At 37.8% G+C, this 19,303-nt stretch overlaps 1 protein-coding gene across 2 annotated transcripts in view; it reads left to right on the top strand.

Moving 5' to 3' along the window:
* Positions 1-18,818, top strand: part of GSAP (gamma-secretase activating protein) — a 112,651-nt gene extending 93,833 nt beyond the window's left edge. For both annotated transcript variants that reach the window (XM_027838687.1, XM_027838686.1), the window contains 5 exons: positions 4,449-4,568; positions 5,871-5,932; positions 7,280-7,381; positions 16,273-16,372; positions 17,862-18,818. In XM_027838687.1, the coding sequence (XP_027694488.1) occupies positions 4,449-4,568; positions 5,871-5,932; positions 7,280-7,381; positions 16,273-16,372; positions 17,862-17,953 (476 nt within the window). In that variant the 3' untranslated portion in view covers positions 17,954-18,818. The remainder of the gene's footprint in view (positions 1-4,448; positions 4,569-5,870; positions 5,933-7,279; positions 7,382-16,272; positions 16,373-17,861) is intronic.
* The last annotated feature ends 485 nt before the right edge of the window (positions 18,819-19,303 follow it).

The following is a 19,303-nucleotide window of genomic DNA, read 5'->3' as shown; positions in this document are numbered from 1 at the left end:
TCTTATTCTGTGTGATACTTTTTTATTCCTTTCCATAAACCCTCCACTGAGGATTCACCCAATATGTGGTAGGCCCTTGCCTCTTTCTTGTAGTAGCTCTGTATAAGATGATAGCACTTGGGTGATCTCTCTGTTTGCTTTCCTTCTCACTATGTGGCCAGTTCACACCCTTTTCTAATCATACATACTTTTGTAGTGTCTTTTATGCCAGTTCTCACATAAAAAGAGTTTTTGTCATTACTTTGTAGTCTATTCATATCTACCATGCTTTTTCTCTCACCTTTTGGACCATTTGCAACTTCTGCTTCAACTTCCAAGATGAGGCTACACAGGCACATCACATTACCAGGAGAATAATGGTGTTACAAATGGACTTTCATGGCAACAGTCAGCCTGGGATCATTGACTGCACTATGGAATCTCCCATATGTGACCCAGCCTAGCCTACTCTTATTACTCAATTCTGGGCCCAGCTCATTGCCCAGAGGCATTGTCTGTCAAATATATGTATATTGAGACAGTAACGAAATGGGCAATATGTCTTTTTTCGGTGTAGGTTCTGGTCTAACCATGTTTTATATTATTGGATTTAGTCTGAATTTTAGTCCTGCTAATAACGTTGGCTGAGTTTGGTAAAGATTAGATCCCAATTATTGCCAGGATTCTAGGATTACCCTCCTGGTCATGATTTGTTTGTTGTGAAACTGGGTTCAGAATTCTCTGAAGCTTAGTTTTTACTGTTTAGGCAACAGTACTCCAACATGAATTCCCAGGACTTGATGAAAAGCAGTCCTTAGGATAATGAGGACAACTATGAAACAAATTGCTATAAAAAATGTCTCATATCTGACATATCTCTAATCTTCTCTGTTTATCTTTCACTACCTTGCTTTCACTAAATAAAGGGAGCACCATGTGAGAGTATTAAGATTATCAATTGCTGCTCCCATCTTGGATAGACACCAAGACACTTGCTTTGCTCTCAGCTTAATAATCTTTTATGCAGTGAGATAGCAGAAGGCTTTTCATCAAGTTCTGGGAATTCATGTTGGAGTACTGTTGCCTAAACAGTAAAGACTAAGCAGTCCTTAGGATAATGAGGACAACTGTGAAACAAATTTCTATAAAAAATGTTTCATATTTGACGTATCTCTAATCTTCTCTGTTTATCTTTCACTACCTTGCTTTCACTCAATAAAGGGAGCACCATGCATGCGACATTTATTGTTTGCTTGTTTGTTTGTTTGTTTTTTTTGGTGAGGCAATCAGGGTTAAGTGACTTGCCCAGGGTCACACAGCTAGCGACCCTTATGTGTCTGAGGCTGGATTTGAACTCAGGTCCTCTTGACTTCAGGTGCGGTGCTCTATCCACTACCCCACCTAGCTACCCCAATATTTATTGTTTGGCATTGAAATTGTTCAGTTTAACTATTAAGCATCTCGGTGTTAAAACATCTGTGGCCTTTCTTGATCAATACTTTGTTGAGTGTATGAAAAAGTCCTATGTGGTTTTTACCAGTTATTTCATGCACTGTAAGGAAACCAATGGTTTTTAGGTCATTGTCAGGATAATATAGTGGAAAGAGCATTGACTCTAGACCCAGAAGACTTGGGTTCAATACCTTCTCTAACATTTTATTTGTGTGACCTTGGTCAAGTTGTTTAACTTGCTTGAGCCTCAGTTTTTTCATCTGTAAAATAATGATAATAGCTAATATTTGCATAGTATTTTAAAGTTTGCAAAGTGATTTATATATATTATCTCATTTGATCTTCACAACAATCCTATGAGGTAGGTGCTATTATTATCATAAGATTATTAATGGGGTACTCAGAGAGGACTAGCACCTCTGTTGTGAGGGCTTGCCAAGCCCTTTTAGGGCTGCTCTTTCCACCTTTGGATCACCCAACTCTCACCTCTGGCTCCAAGAAGGTGTAGCATGCACATAGTAACTATACCCTGATAAAACTGTCTCAGCAGATGGGCTAAACTAGACTGAGGGTAACTGACAGGCCTCAAACATATTGGTGAGGTGGGGGGGTGTCTAACCCAAGCATGTGAAGACTTCCCCCGTGGAATGGGCAGATGGGAACAATTTGTTCCCAAGGCTGCGAAGGTGGCTAAAGCTGACACTGTGGAGCACTTAGATCTTGGTCAGAAATCAAAGATGCCAAGGTCATCCACTGTATCCAGGAGCACTGACAATCATCTTGACTTTTGGACTTTGCTGGTGGACTTTGATGACTCTAGAAGAGATAGTGAGGCTGAGGACTTTGAGAACTTTGCCTTACTTAAATCCAATTTACACACAAGTCAAGACGTCATCCTGTGATGTCATTGGTCCTCTTTGAAAATGAAGGATGAACAACAACATTATTATCATTCCCATTTAATAAATGAGAAAACTGAGGTTGAGAGGATAAGTGAATTATTATTGGTCACATAGCTATGAAGCATCCAAGGCAGAATTTACCTAAGGTCTTCTTGATGCTAAGTTCAATGATCTTACCACTGTACCACTTAGCTGACTCATCTGTAAAAATTAAGGGATTGGAATAGATGTCATATGAGGTACTTTTCAGCTCTAGTTCTATGATATCTCTGCACAAGTCATCTTCAAGTTATTTTGGATTATGTAGGATTCATATATTCTTTTAATATTGTTGTCTTTTGCCTCTCTCCTGTCAAACTTTCTTCTATTTTTATAAATATTCTTTGTTTTTGCTCACATAGCTTCTACTTCTTTGGAAAGATTTTCTCTATCATATATACATTTTTTTTCTTTCTCTGCCATTTTTTATTAAATTTTGCATTGAGAGTTCTAATTTCCTGTAGTGAGAAGTATGATTTTCAACAAATTCATATCTGATTTTTATTTTGTTTATTTTTCTTTTGAACCATTCTGGAATGGCTTTATGTTGTTTTGTTATCTATGAAGATTCCATTGTGATCTGTCTTTCATCAGGAAGTATTGTTTTCCTTTATGTTATAGTATTTGTTTTTCTGCATTTGTTTGTGAGTTTTTTATGAAGTTGTTGTTATTGTTATTTAGTCATTTTAGTCATGTCTGACTCTTCATGGCCTCATTTTGGGGTTTTCTTGGCAAAGATATTGGAGTGGTTTACCATTTCCTTCTCTAGCTCATTTTACAGATGAGGAACTGAGGCAAACAGAGTTAAGTGACTTGCCCAGGGTCACACAGCTAGTAGGTGTCTAAAACTGGATTTGAACTCATGAAGATGAGTCTTCCTGATTCTAAGCTTAGTGTTCTATCTAATTCACTACCTAGTTGCCCACTTATGCCTTTGTATATGGTCATTATTTATAAAGATATCATAGTCAGTTATGAAATATGCATACTTTTTTCTGTCCCCATTTAGTAATTACCAGAGGTCTATCACATCTAACTTTTCTAAAAGTCTGTTCATGTTTTACGTTTTGCTCTTGTGTTTTCTTCTTTTTGTTTTATTTGTCTAGGTCTGAAATTAGTATCTTGAAGCCCTCCACCATTACAGTTTAGCTGTTCATTTCTCCTTATAATTAATTTAGTTTTTCCTTTATGTATTTAGATATTATGGTATTCTGGAATTACATCAATGTTACATTGAAATGTTGATCTTCCACCCACCCTCCTAATATTATACAGCGAGATAATATGTGTCAAGTGCTTTGTAAACTCTAAGGCTCTATATTAATGTGAGCTATTTCACTATAGGACTGTGATAGTCCCTCTTCTGAGTATTTTTGAACAATACTGCACCCAGGGAGTAGTCCAAACAGCTTACTTCTCTCTTTCTTCCTTGGCCAAGATTAAAATCCATGTCCATTGTCTCCAAATCCAAGATTCTTTCAATTGTACCTTGCTATCAAGAAGTTTTTTAGATATAATGTCCTTGAGCCAATGGTATAATGGATAGAGTATTATACTTGGAGTCAGCATTAGGATGAATGATTAAAAAAAAATAAGAACTGGAGTTGTCAGCAGTAGGAGCCCAAGGACAGTAGGGAAGTCTTTGATGGGAAGGGGAAGGGAGGAATAGAACGAAATTTTAAATGTATTCTCTCAGAAAGAAAGATTTAAACTATAGTCACTTGGCTTGGTGTAACCATTCCCAGGTAGCCATTTATATGTAAGTGAGGGGATGTCCAGAAATCAGAGCTTGCCTGAGTATGACTTTTATGATTATCCTTTTTAGGGTTTCAGATTTTATTTGTCCATTTTGCCACCTGTTTCATGACTTCCTTTTCATGGGTCACCCTTTCTATTAAATATTTCTAGAGATATGTTCCTTTCCCACTAACTAGATGAATCTGGAAGCTTGTATACACCCCCAGTTGTTGTCATTGAAACATTGAACCTCATATAGTAAAGTCTGTCTTCATTAACCATATACTAGGTCCATCTTCTGACTCTGTTGTGTTTGCCTCCCTGGATTTCCCTTCATAGGCTTCCATACTCTGTACATGACCCTAGGAGTTCGATGTCTCCCCCTGCACAGCTTGCTGCGTTACATTGATGACAGAGTGCTACTTCTTACAGAAAAAGGGGTTATGAAACTCTTGAAAGGTAAATACATTTGATCTAGCTAGAGGGCTGGTTCTAGCCTCCACATGTCTCATTTCTTATAAGTAATCCTTTTTTCCTAATTCAACCAAGTTAAACTGCTTCAGCTCTTGAAGAGACCCTAGGGGTTTCTCACTTGATTCTTAGCTATTTTTCCCCTAGAGTTAGATTCCTTAACAGAACACAGAGGCAACTTGAGGCTAGGAAGACTCTCAGCTTGTTGTCCAAGAATGTGTCATCAAGTGGCTCACTTTCAGCTCTTTCACATTCCCATTTCAAAATCAGGCTGCTTCATGCTAGAAAAGCAAGCACAGGAGAGTTATATATAGATATGTATTTTTTCTTGTTTGAATTTCATTTCAAATAAAATCAGCACAAGTAATGCCAGAGAGTTTATATTATAGAATTAGTCCCATTTTAAGTTGAAGTATTGCTTAGCCGAGGGGACAGTGTTAATATATAACCAGGGTGTCTTAAATCAGGAACTTACGATTGTAGACTTATAACTAAGGGGACCTTAGAATCCATCTAGTCCAACCCTCACATTTTATAGATGAAGAAACTGAGGCCCATCAATTAAATGTCTGAAGCAACACAGGTGGTAAGTGTCAGATCCAAGATTCAAATCCATGTCCTCTGATGCCAAATCCAACAACAAATCCATTGTTCCTGGCTGTCCAGCAACTTTTTGGATGAAATGTTATTGCCCCAATTCTATAATGGATATAGTGTTGGATTTGGAATCATGAAGACCTGGGTTCAAATTTCATCTCAAGCATTTAAGTCAATTAGTCAATAAGCATTTGTTAAGAGTTGACAGTGTGTAAGACTCTTCCCGTATGATCCTGGACAAATCATTTAACCCCTTTGTTTTGTTTCCTTAACTATAAAACCAAGGAGTTGGACTAGATGCCTTCCAGTGTCTGTCCTTTCCAGTCCTATGTCCTGTGATCTTGTGATTGCTATGAGGTTCTTTTCAGCTCTGACTCTGTGATTTATGCACATGTTATCTTGAGGATCAGTCATTTTAGATTATAATGGATTCATATGCTCTGCATGTTATGTAAACTTTTTTCCTAGGAAAACAGTTCATTAAAAAGTCTGTTTTCCCAGAAAGTCACACAGTGTGATTTTCAAAGTTCTCAGGTTGTGGGGACCACAGTAATGGTGGTATGTGTTATCTAAAGAATACCATTATAAAGTCTATGAATTTTCAAATTTTAGATGCTAACTTTAGTAACAGTCTATAATACTAAAAATGGAATGGTTTTAATCATTTTCTGGCCTTTTTTGGTTGTCTCATAGATCTGGACAACACAGAGAAGAATGAAAAACTAAAATTCAGTATAGTTGCGCGTCTTCCTCCGGTAATCTTGAATTTTACTTAATTTTTTCATTATGTGTTGGAGTGGTGCCTCCCTAATTTCATTAGCTCATTTCTAGCTAAATGTCATTGGATTGTTTTACTTTCCAGCTCCTTTCCATGAAGTCACACTAATTGTTGTCTCCATCCATGATGGTGTATCAAGATCCAGCACTCTCCTCTGACATGCTCTCATGGATAAAACTCATTGGCATGGCTCACATGAATACTTGGGTTTTTTCTTTTTCTCTTTTTTTTAAAACTTAAATACACAACAAGAAAAGAAAAAGAAATATATTATAAACTTAAATATTAAAACTTAAATATAAAATAAGGGGGAAAAAAGCATTGCCATGTGCACAGCAGAATATAAGAGAGGATTCAAAATATATGATAAATTTCCATTTCAAGAAAGCCTATATAACAAATACACATATATACAAATATAACGAATACACATTGTGTTCAGTTTTTTTTTGTAATTTAGGAAACTGTGCAATATTTACATCAGTGATTCTGAGAAGTAAGGGAAATGATTTTGCGTCATTTAAATCCAGGTGATGTCAGGAGGTCATGGAACCTGTGTTTCCTCCCACAGCAATTCTTCCCACTGGGGAAAAGTGTTCTCCGGTCTTAGGAAGAATGAAAAGCATGAGGGTAAAAGGGTTATAAAGGATGTTCCTTGTTTTTGTGGTAGAGATGAGCTAGTGAAGCCAGAAATAATGGGAAAATATGAAATTCCAGGGCAAGTTCTTTAGAAATGTGACCCTGTTTGGGGTGGAGATGGATGGGGAAAGCATACTTAGTCATCATTCGGATCCCAGCATACTTTGTGCATCTTGTACACACGCCCACATTGCCCCGGTATTCCCTCTGGCCCAGTTCTCCTCTATATGGAAGGTTCCTTAACTTTCCAAGCCTGATAATGATTGTTTAAAGACTAAAGCAATGGTTAGCGAGAAAAATCTCATCACTAGCTTCTGTGTAGAAAAGCAAAAAATAGGAATTCAGTACATTTGTCTCACAATTAAATCACTTTGGACTAGCATGTAGATTTCCAAATTTCCAAAAGTATCTCATGTAATTTGGAAATGTAAACTTCCAAATTTCCAAAAGTATCAAGCACTGAGAGGTGTTGACCTTGCTTCTGCACAGTCCGGTTTCTGTCAACTGCAATATAATATTTTCAGGAGTATTTAGTCAGGATTCAATAGCATAGCTAAGAGGGCGAGAGTGTTAACCTTAACGTTTCAGTCCCTTTGTTTGAGTAACTTCACTTGAATAAAATAGTTAAGACTATGAATTTTTAGGAGGTAATTTTTTTTCTTTTATACTTTCTCCTCCTTAATAGTTTATTATGCAGAAGATAAGTCAACTATGGGACCATCCTGTCAATTCTCATATTATTTCAAGGAACTATGTGAAACGGCTGCTTCAGAAGCATAAGAGACAGGTAAGGTTGGGTGTGAGATCTGATCACATACATGATTGTGAATAGATCACTGTATTTGGAGTAAAAGGATCTGGGAATAACTCCTGGCTCTGTGATTTACTGGCTTTTGAGACCACTTATCACTCAGAGGTGAAGAGTCTCCATTGATAAGATAAAGTTAATAGTATTTGTGCAACCTACCTCATGGAGTTTTGGTAATTTTAAAGGGCTGTATAACATCATCCATCATTATTGCTGCTTTCAAAATTTGTTTTAAAATATCTTTAAGACTTGTTTGTCTATGAAGTATTATTTCTTGGGATTCAGTCTTCTAATCCTACAGTGCAGGCAGCCAGGTGGTGCAGTGGATGGAACACTGGATCTAGAGTCAGGAAGACATGAGTTCAAACCCAGTCTCAGACACCAGCTGTGTGACCCTGGGCAAGTCACTTTACCTCCATCTACCTTAGTTTCCTCAACTGAAAAGTGGGAATAATAATAGTGCCCACCTTCAGTTGGTGAGAGGATCAAATGAGATAATATTTGTTAAGCACTTGGCACATAATAAGCAATGAATAAATGTTTGTTCTCTCCCCTTCCTCCCCCCATCCTTGCTCATCTATAAAAAGATGACCATAAAAACAATTGCCATTTAAGTGCAAATATCTGCTAAAGAGAATGAGGAGGTAGGGCAATTCTATTAAAAACTCAAAAATCCTCCAAAGTATATCAACATATAGTTTAATACTTGTGGACTTTTTTGAAAGCTGGGCACAGGAGAAGAGGAGGAGGCTGAAAAATGTATGTGAAAATATGGCTCAGGAATGAGAAAGTAGCCAAAGGCTGGGAGCCTGCATAGATGCCTCATACCAAGATGTCATAAATATTTAAATGAATAATTTTCTTAAGAAGAGAGTCAGGTAATGTTGGACATCATGTACAATGAATCGCATTGCAAACATTTAAGTTATTATGTCTTATATTTCCAAGGCTAGCTCTTTATTCATCACACCAGTGTGAATGGCAGTGTGGTACAGTGGGTAGAGAGCCAGAGCCTCTATCTCACTGGATTCTGCGCCAGGAAGACATGGGTCAAGTCTTACCTGTGACACACACTGGTTCAATAAATTAGGTGTCACTTAACTTCTTGGTGACCCTGGGAAACTGAAAATCTCAGTTGCAGAGAAGGTACTGACTGACCTGCATTGGTAGAGGGAGTTTCCTTACCTTGGAGCTCCCTATACCAATGAAATCATGTGTCTAGATCCTACTCCTTTCTTAATAGCTAGGGGTAGCTGGGTGGTATAGGGAGTGCCGGGAACACCTGAGTTCAAATCTAGCCTCAGACACTTACTAGCTGTGTGACTCTGGGCCTTAAATTTCCTCATCTGTAAAATGGGGATAATAATAGCACCTACCTCTCAGGGTTGTTGTGAGGATCAAATGAGATAAGAATTGTAAAGTGTTAGTAAAGTGCTTGTCACATTAGTAAATGCTATGTAAATATTAGCTATTTAGTATTGTTGTTGTTGTTAATTAATTAAACAAAAATGATAGTTCTCAATGTGAGTCATTTACAAATCTATATATAGTCAGACCATCCACTTAAGAGAACAAAAGCCACATTTAATACCACATTTGAAGAGGAAATGAAAATGAAAATATATGGATGGCATGCAATTTTTAAAATTCCAACCTGATCTATGGATTGGGATGGGAAAAGGTCCTGTGACTTCATCAATATAAGGAACTCACAGAAGAGGAAACGCCCTTTACCAATGCAGATCAGCACTTTATCTGCAACTTACAGTCTTTGAGGCTTGTTTAGAGCAGAGGTGTGATTCACAACAGATTTAAATGTAATTGAGAGACTTTAAGCAAAATAAGTAAAAATGTAATACGAGATAGCTAACATTTATTTGTGGTTTTCTAAGTCAGTATGCAGCTAGGCAGGGATCTGTTTCTATTTGAGGTTGACACCATTGGCCCAGAGCACTAAGAGGTAAATGTCTTGTTCAGGGTCACAAAGCCCATATGTTTCAGATGTCAGATTTGGACCCAGTGCTTCTTGGCTTGAAGGCCACCTGTCTATATCCACTATACCACATCTCCTCTTAAACAAGCTTTTAGCATCAAAAAAATGGGAAATGAATTAAAAAAAAACAGACTTCCAACATACAGTATCATTATTCCCTATGGAAATATAACTGATATAAATCAGTTGTCACAACAAAGAGACCAAAAGAACCTTGAAATGACTCCATTTAGCAAACAATTGATTTTCTTGCCAAGAAGAGATATGGCAGTCAAGTGCAGTGCCAGTCTCAAATATAAATTATTTTTGTAAAATCATAAGATTACAAGCATAATTGTCTCAGGAAATAGTAAGATGTAATGGAATGGAAAAACAGGTTACAAAAAATATAGTCAAAGACTTTGAGCCAGATCCTGAGAATGTAGAAGAATGAAACTGGAAGGATACCAAAAAGATGAAAAGCAGAATAAATCTGTCAAGATGATTATAGGAAATTATTTTCTTCATCAATGACAGTGGAACTGCCATATACTCTCTGATGTACTTACTGTGCAAGTAAATAGAAGTGGCACTTAGGAAAACCAAGATAGGAAAAACAACTGGACTGGACCAGGCATATATGCTGAGAAGGTCCATGCTACAGGGGACAAGTTTGAGGACCATGAGGTATCAAGTTTCAAGGCAGAGGGAGAATACCAGAGATTTACAGGAAAAAAATAATCAATGTTATTACTCAAAATATTCAAACGAATTTGTAGTCTCCCTGATGTAACCCCATGATGTAGATCCATCGAGGCCTTCCCACACTGTGCAACTTTGTCAATGTCTTTCCATAAGTTCACAACAGGAAGTACACCCATAGTTCTAGGTACCTTCCTCTTTTTTTCTTGACTTTATGAAAATACCAGCGGAGCACACAACCATCCATTGATCGTCCTTTGTTCTTACCTAGTACCTAGCACTTTTTTGTTTCATTTATATGTTTATACATTCCATTACTCTGGTTCTTCATATTTCGGTTAGTGTTATGTTTCATGGTCTATTCAAAATCACTGTGTACTCCTCTGTTGCCTTTGAATGACGCTCCTTTTAATGTTTTTGGAGACTGTAGTGTTCCATCACTCACAGTCATGGGATTTTTGTTGTTATTCAGTTATTTTAGTCATGTCAAACTCTTCATGACCACATTTGAGGATTTCCTGGCAAAGATACTAGAGTAATTTACCCTTTCCTTCTCCAGTTCATTTTAGAAATGAGGAAACTGAGGCAAACATGGTTAAGTGACTTGCCCAGGGTCACATAGCTAGGAAGTGTCTGAGGCCAGATTTGAACTTAGGAAGCTGAGTCCTCCTGGTTCCAGAGCTGGCACTTTATCCATTGCACTACCTACCTGCCCTGTCATAGAAGGACAGCATTAAAAAGATGGCCTTTTCTTCATGGAGACTTCTGGAGTCATTAAAAAAAAAACTTTCTAGTTTCCCAAAGACAAATTGACTGGCTTTCCACCTCCCGTTTAATTCTGTGCCCAACTTATTGTCCATTTGCAAAGACTATTAAAGACACACAGACTGATGTTTGAGCTTTTTAGTTGTTCATCTACCTGTCCATGATCTACCAGGGCTTCTTAAATTTCTTCCACTTGCTACATCTTCAGTACATCTTAACCAGTTTAAGAAGTGCTGATCTAGACAACAGGTGTTCTTCCTCCATTTGGTTTTCCTGGGTAGAGAGTGGGGACAAATCATTCGGAATGGTTATGAATCTGATTTAGTAGCCTCTGCAGTGTTTGGGGGTTTGATATAACTAGGCATTTGGTGATTGCATACAGGAGCATCTTGGAAATCTCACCATCATTAATGGATCCTTTATCAACTTGGACTTTGTGCTAGATTTCCTCCATGACAGCAGCAAACACCTTTGCAGAACATATTTCTCCCCTTTTTTTTTTATAAGCCTCACCTGATGATAATGATTGCAGGGTCATTGATAAAAGTTATCTTTCTTGTTATGCTTTTCAGTTAATTTTGCATAATTTAGATGTATGCACAGAAGATATTTTATTGTAATGTTATAGAAATGTGGTAACCCCAACTTTTTTGATGATGAATACTTTTTCTTTTATCTTTACAGATCTTTTCCAATTTACTTTTGTTTATCCTTGTTCCATTTTCATAGTTAAGGATGACTTTCTTAGTTGTGTCTTTTAGCAATGTTTCTTTTTTTCTTTCTTTCTTTTTTTTTTATGAGGCAATCAGGGGTAAGTGACTTGCCCAGGATCACACAGCTAGTGTTATGTGTCTGAGGCCATATTTGAACTCAAGTCCTCCTGACTCCAGGGCCGGTGCTGTATCCACTGCGCCACCTAGCTGCACCAGCAATATTTCTTTAAAGTAGTTTTACTCTCTATGATTTCTCTATGTTACTGGCTGATCTTGCTTATAATCTTCCACCATTTTTACAAAAAAAAAGTTAATATTTTAAACTAGTGTTTTGCCTTGGCTGCCATATCTCTCTATTTGCTAAGTCAAGTGTTTTCTGATATTTTTAGGCTCTTTTTGTCTTTTCTTCATGTCAGTTGATTAAATTATATATGTTGAACTTTTGTATGAAATAATTGTAATTGGTGTACATCTCCTTTCTTCTATCTATATCTTATTTTTTTTGTTATCAAGAATTCACTTTACTAGGTAGATATACAGTTATAATTGTATATCACATTTTCCTTAATATATAAAAAAAAACCCTTTAAGCTTTTTCTGATTTTTGATCTCTAACAAATTGAGGTCTGACTATACAAAAAAAAAAACTAGTTCAGGAATGACTCCTATATCAATAGTGAGTCAAGCTGACAAGTCAACAAGCACTTATTAATCACTTACTCTAGGAATACAAATGGAAACAAAAATAAAGTTAGTCCTGGCCCTCAGGGAGCTTACATTGGAATAGAGGAAGATAACACAGAAAAGGAAGCTGAAATGCATGCAGGATGGGGAGAGAACACACCTGCACTGGGGCATGGTCAGGAATGAAGTCCAGAGAGGGATGGAGGAGCGAACCTGACTGGCCTGGACTCTTCCTATAAATAGAAGTTCTAGGAGGAACTGACCAATCAGAAGAAGGGGCCACAAGGGTGTAGGGATCTTCCAGGATGAGAAGGCTGCTGGGGAGTGGTGGAGAAAGAAGTTTGGAGAGTGAGTAGCACAGCCCGGGGGGCGGGAATGAAGGAGTGATTTCCTTTCTGCTAAACTAAAATAAATTCCATTTAAAAATGTTGTTCATTGCTCTCCATATCTAGTACCTTATAATTCTTTTGAAAAAAAATTTGTGATAAATAGATGCAAGACTCTTTTTTGCAGTATATGGTTTTCTGGCCTTTTTCATTCTTTATTCCAAATTAGTATTTTCCAACATATTATTTTCTCTCTTCACCTATTCCCTATTCATTTATTGCATTGAAATCACAGATTGTGAAAGAACGTTTTGAGTTACTTTGAAGGCTTTAAATACAAGGGAATATTGTCTTTCTCTGCCTCTTTATCCTTTACAATAAATGTTGCAATAAGCACATCCTTTGCATCCTTTGCAATAAGCACAGGCTGCGATTATCTTCATGGTGATCTTTCTGGAAATACTCATCATGAGCACTGCAATGGGGCATGATCAAATGTCCCATGGAGTGATGTTTCTTGTTTTCTTTTCTTTTCTTTTCTTTTTTTTTGCTTTTTGGTGAGGCAGTCGGGGTTAAGTGACTTGCCCAGGGTCACACAGCTAGTAAGTGTCAAGTGTCTAAGGCTGGATTTGAATTTAGGTCCTCCTGACTCCAAGGCTGGAGCTCTATCTACTGCACCAGCTAGCTGCCCCTTCTTGTTTTCTTTTGATCAGCTCTAAAACCAACTGTTCTATTTGTTTCTTTAATTCTAAACTCCATTGAGCTCCAGCCTCGGTTTGCTAGTTTTGTTTATAGTGAGAATATCAGTAGTGTTAAGGCATAAAACAGGGACACATATATTTCCCAAAAGGTCTTAGCTACTTTCATGTAGGATGCCTACCAGAGTCCAAATGGAAAAGGTAGAAGGTCCTCCAAATGTTCCTGTCTTGATTATGTTGTGCTGATCGAATTAAGATTATGAACATTAAATGTCCTCTTTAAAGAACCACAATCGCTCTGGAGTTTGGCTTAACTACCCACGGAGGAAAAATGCTTCTTCTCCAGATTGTATTATGCAGTTGAAAGGACAGCCTATAAAGCTAGTCTGTCAGTAATTAATATCTTGGATAAACATTGCAAATGGACAGTAAAGTGGGTGGATAAACTATTGCAAATGGAAAGTGGGGAGGGCCTAGAAGTGGATTGAATCCTTTGGTAAATTATATAATGCTTTTAATGATAAACCCAAGCTTCTCCATGAACAAAGATCTGTCCTTTTCTCTCAGTTCTGCTCCTGACTCTCTGGACTTTTCTACCCCCATTCCAACTGCCTTCTTACCCTGAAGATGATTCCCACCCTGTGACTGAACCCTTCCTCCCAAATGAACTCACCATTCCTACCTTGGAACCTCCATTTGAAGAAGTGTCCAGGGCAGCCACAGCTCCCTTCTCTCCTCTTGCTGCTTCTGGGTTTCCAGACTTTTCCACTTTTCCTATTGGTACCTCCCATACTCCCTTTTCAGCTCCATTTGTTGTCTTTACCATTGGAATGTAATGTCCCTTTTATAATGTTGGAACTGTTTTTTTTTTTCCTTTCCTTTTTGCTTGTATAACAGCTTCTGGTGGTGGGTTGGTTGGGTACAAAATCCCTGAGATCTATAGTTCTTTCTAGTTTCAGAAGTGGGGAAATTACTCAAGAAGGGTGAGAGGGTAGAGATTTTTGGTGGGAATTGTTTATGGAAGACTGCTGAGGAGAGAAAGTAGAGAAGGGAAAGGTGGGGGTCATTCTATTGCAATAGTGACCCATCTAATGAGTGTTACTTTAGCCCCCACTGCCTAAAGGCACCTCCCCAAAGGTCACTCTGGTAGCTCTAGGAGATTGGGGTGATCTCTTTATCTCTGCCATTGGACCATGCCTTTGTCCTAGTACCTCAGTTCCATTTAGCCATGTAACAGTCAGATTAGCTTTCAGAGAGGAATATTTACTTCAAAGGTACAACAAGAACATACAAACATCCCCACCCCAACCACTGCTTGAATAATCTCCTCTAGTCTCTAGAGAGAGGAATGGGATTAGCTTCACAATTTACCTCACTTTGTGTTTTTTTCTTCTTCATTTTTATTTATTTATTTGTTTTTAGTTTTCAACCTTCACTTCTGTAAGTTTTGAGTTCTAAATTTTCTCCCCCTCCCTTCACTTCCCTAAGATGGCAGGCAATCTGATACAGACTGTACATGTACGATCATATTAAACGTATTTGCACATTAGTCATGTTTAACTCACTTTCTACATAGTATTAGTCCCACAGAATTCAAGTCCAAATCCCTGATGGACTTATTTCCTGACATCCTGGCTTCCTAGGACTCTTGTAATTGCAAAACTGTTTGCAATATCTGGCTTGGAATCCAAGATTCCCTTAGTTTGAGGTCCTAGATCCAAGACTCCAGTCTTTGCATCTAGAATTGAAAAAAGATAAATAAACAAGACCAAATCTCCAAGCCCACTTCTCAGCGCCACAGGGCCTGGAGAATGGGGGGGAGGGTGGGGAGAGATACCCTAGGGCCTAGGGCTTAGCCATTGGTGGGGAACCTTCCTTAATAAAAAGATTTGTTCTGTAAAACTTGGACTCAGTCAAAAGGTCACACTCAAGGACCTAGAAAGCCACATGTGGCCTTGAGGCCGCAGGTTTCCCACCCCTGGTCCTAGGCCCTTCTCCCCAGCTTACTCTATGGTGCTTCTGCTGCCCCTGGACACTGCTGGAAAAGAGAGCTTGTGTCTTAAGTAGATTTAAAGACTCAAACAGTTTCAACTATGCAGTCAATGGAAAGAGGCTTCTGTCCCATCTACATGGTTAGGCCAGTGTAGAATGTCTACACTTGGACCAAGTCTGTCTCATACGATGAAGTCCCTGGAGTCTTCCACTTGGGTGGTCTAGGAATGTGCCAAAAACCTGTTATATTTGTGTTTGTATTCCCAGTGCTTAGCACAGGGCCTGGCACACAGAAATCACTCAATAAATATTTCTCTCTGTCTGTCTGCCTGTCTGCCTGTCTCCCCCCCTCTCTCCTTAATAAGCATGAATTATCTCAGTCTCTGAAAAATTAAAATTATAGATCATCCAAAGAGACAAGGGACAGTTATATAGTGGACACAAATAGGCTGAGCCTATTGCTAACAAAGAATTTCACAAGTGCTGAATGTGAAACTATAAAAAATGTCATCCATTCCCACTCTAGATCCATGATTCTGTGACTCTAAATGTGCAACTAGAAAGGGAAGGGAGGGGGCCATGTAGCAAAACTGAAGGGTGACAAATACATAATCTTCCTTTGGTATCCACGTATGTTAAGAGTTGATGAACCAAGCACTTTCGGTGGACTCCCTATGGAAAATAATATGGCAGGACGTGGATGAGTCATGCATGAATGGGGTTCTGATTTGTACCACTGAAGGAAGTAGCCATACTGATGACTTTTTAAAGTTTAAAGTAAGTCTGCCTAGATCAGAGTTGTCAGTTAAAATAGTCACAGAATCCTTAGAGTTTGAAAGGCCCCCAAAGGCCATCTCCTCCTGTGATTGCTTATAAACCTCTAGGGTTGAGAAACCTTTTGTACCTCCTGATGCAGCTGATCCCACTTTTGCATAGTTTTAATTGGTTCTAACTACTTCACTTAAAGTGGTGGTTAACCTTCAGAATAAACTAATCTTATGAATGATTTCTTTTTTAGTCTCGAAATTCTACAATGGACAAGTCATCATTCCTTATTGAATTTCTGCCTCTGAATTATTTGATTGAAGTACTGACAGAGCTGGAGACTGCTCGTCAAGGTACCCTTCGTTCTCTATTCAATTCTACATATTTCTGTCTATTTAATGTCCAGGTAGGAAGGCATCACGTTTCTGCTTTGTCCAAAAGCTGAAATCCAAGTTCTATTCTCCATTTGGACACATACAAATCAGAGAACATTAGACCTTGAAGAGCCCTGAGACATCATCTAGTCAAAGTGTATTTGTTTTACAGAAGGAAAAACTCAAGCTCAGAGGATTTCAGTGACTTGCTCCAGGTGGTACAGATTTGCTCCCTCTGCAAGTCATTTAACCTCTTTGGGCCTCAGTTTCCTTATCTGTAAAATTAGGGGGTTGGACTAGATGACTTTTGAGATCCCTTCCAAACCTGTGGTCCTAAGTCGGAGGCAGAGCCAAAACTAGAGCTTGAGTCTCCTGGCTATTTCATGCCCTTTCCCATGCAAAGTCTTTGGATAAAGCCTTAACTTTCCTAATACTTCAGTTTCTCCATCTTTAAAACACCTAGATTGGAAGTTATAAGTGAAGTGCTATTTTATTCTGTGTACATAACCTTTACTAAATAGAGACACTCTTTGTAAAATAAAAACGGTAACTTCTACCTCAGTGAGAAGCTTTAGTTTGCTACAAGTTCATTTTGGTGCTTCACGTTTCCATATGGCACTGTCATCGCACACTTCAGATTCCTGTGAGTAGTGCCTCGATCTCCCTAGGGATCTTCTCCTAACTTGATATTAAGGTGACTATTTTAGAAAAGATGTAGAAAACACAATTAAGTGATCATTTTATTTAACATTTGATTTTGTGCTTTGATTAAGGAATTTCTGAATGAGTCACAAATAACAAAAATAAGACCAAAAAGATAATAGATTCAGAGCTAGAAGGGACATTAGAGGCCCTTTAGTTCACCCCCTCATTTTCTAGGTGAAATAAATCGAGGCTCTGATAGATGAAATAATTTGCCCAGCGTCTCACAGTAAGTAGTTGGTAGAGTTTAGGGTTTTTGGTGCTTTGTTAAAAGAAAATCATTTCAATTTTATTTGATTCTTACTGGCGAATCCTCTTTCCCGAGTGTTGAGACTTAGAAAGTTTTTAATTATTTAAAATATGACGACCCTCACAGTAATGAACTTAAAATTCTTCTGAAAAGCTTGGCCCCAAAAAGCAGAACTTGGGCCAGTTAGTGGTAAATGTAGAGAGGTAGACTTCAGTCCCGTTTCAGAAAAATCATTCCAAACAATTAGAACAGTTCAAGAGCATAGTAGTCTGTATCACTAAGAAATGAATTCCCCATCTCTTGAGTTCTTCAGGTAGAGGCTGGTAGCAATGCTTGAGGGTATATTAGAGGGACTTTCTGCTTCTGGCTTGGGTTGGACTAGATAACCCCAGAGAGTGCTCTTCCAATTCTGAGATTCTCTGAGTTGAATTGTAACTTACACTAAATGCAAGAGTTGGAAGGCCACATGCCTAAATGCCAGAGGCTCACAACAACCTCCTTCTTTATTTTCTCTAGCTCTGAATCCCTTTGAAGGATGTGACAGTGTGGACACAAAATTTGTAGAGGAAGCAGCACTGAAACAAACCACAATCCTCTTGAACTTATAAAAGAGCTGTGACAACAACTGACCTCCAGGAATTTGCCATCACTATTTCTCATTTTATTAAAAAAAAAACCACACACACACACACACACACACACACACACAAACATTTACCACAGACCTTTGAGCTGTTTTTTAGAACTATTTGTATTGAGGAAAAATTCCCAGATGCTTTTTACTCCTCTAGGTGGTACAGAGCTTAGGGCCCATCACTAAAAGTAAATAATGACTTTCATTTGGAGGAAGGAGAGCCCTTTCTAAGAGGCTGAGCATTTCAAGAGGTGCTCATAAATACTGGCCTAAATTGCTTCAGTTCTTCCCCATCTGAACAGAAGATGAAAGGCATATGTATAGAAAATCAGGACAAGATCTAGGGAAGAGGTAAACGACCTTCCAGATACTGTTTGGAGAAGAGTTTCTCCAACTCCTGTACTGTCTGTTTTCTGAAGAAAAAATGGAGGCTTGAGAATAATTATGTGGTGACTGGATCCAGAATGGCTAGGAGTTTAAAAAATTGTAACTTGGAATAAAATATATTGAAAATATGGACAAAAGGATAAGAAAAAAACAAATAAGTGACCTTTTTTTGTAAATAATATATGATTAAAAAAGAGGAAAAGTTACACATTTAATATAAAAACTTGGTTTTGAGTTAAGGAACCTTTTCTTTGATTGATTGTCTTTAATTAAAGCTGCCCTTCTTTCCAATGTAGAATAATTTGTAATGTTTGTATATTGGGCACCTGGAATTTGTAATTGAAATGATTACAGGGAGCTTTTATTTAATTTTATACTGTTGACTTTTTTGTAGTGTTTATAAAATGTCTATTTAGACAAATCTTGATATTAAAATTCCACTGAAACATTTGTCTAGGAGATCCTTGGTATTTTGTTTGTATTGAATCATAGCTCTTTTGAAAAAGCCAGGATATATTGACTATCTGAATTATGTCCTCTCTTGGCCTTCATGTTTCTATATGATCTTAGTTGTCCGGATCCTTCATTATCAGCTCTAGAAATTCCATTTTATTTTTGTGTATTGGTTTGTGGGCACTGGCCAAGCCTCTTTCCTAGGGTTCTGCTTTTCTCTACATGCCTTCCCATAAGACAAAAGTTTTTCACTTTTTTTTTTTGTACATTGTACCTCTTTGACAGGCTGATGAAGCTTATCGATGCCTTCTCAGAATACTATTTTTACATGCATAAATCAAAATATCTTGGATTATAAGAGAAAATCAATTACATCAAAATGCAGCTGTCAAAATATATTATAAAAAATACGACCACGACCACATTCACAAACTCCACATTAAGAACCCTGCCTTGGGAAATCATATACTCTCTTGCCTTCAGT

The sequence above is a fragment of the Vombatus ursinus genome, unplaced genomic scaffold, assembly GCF_900497805.2.
Source record: "Vombatus ursinus unplaced genomic scaffold, bare-nosed wombat genome assembly UNPS02014830.1, whole genome shotgun sequence".
NCBI classification, from domain to species: Eukaryota; Metazoa; Chordata; class Mammalia; order Diprotodontia; family Vombatidae; genus Vombatus; species Vombatus ursinus.
The sequence above is the reverse complement of the archived record's forward strand: the minus strand, read 5'-3'. Positions and strand labels throughout refer to the sequence as shown.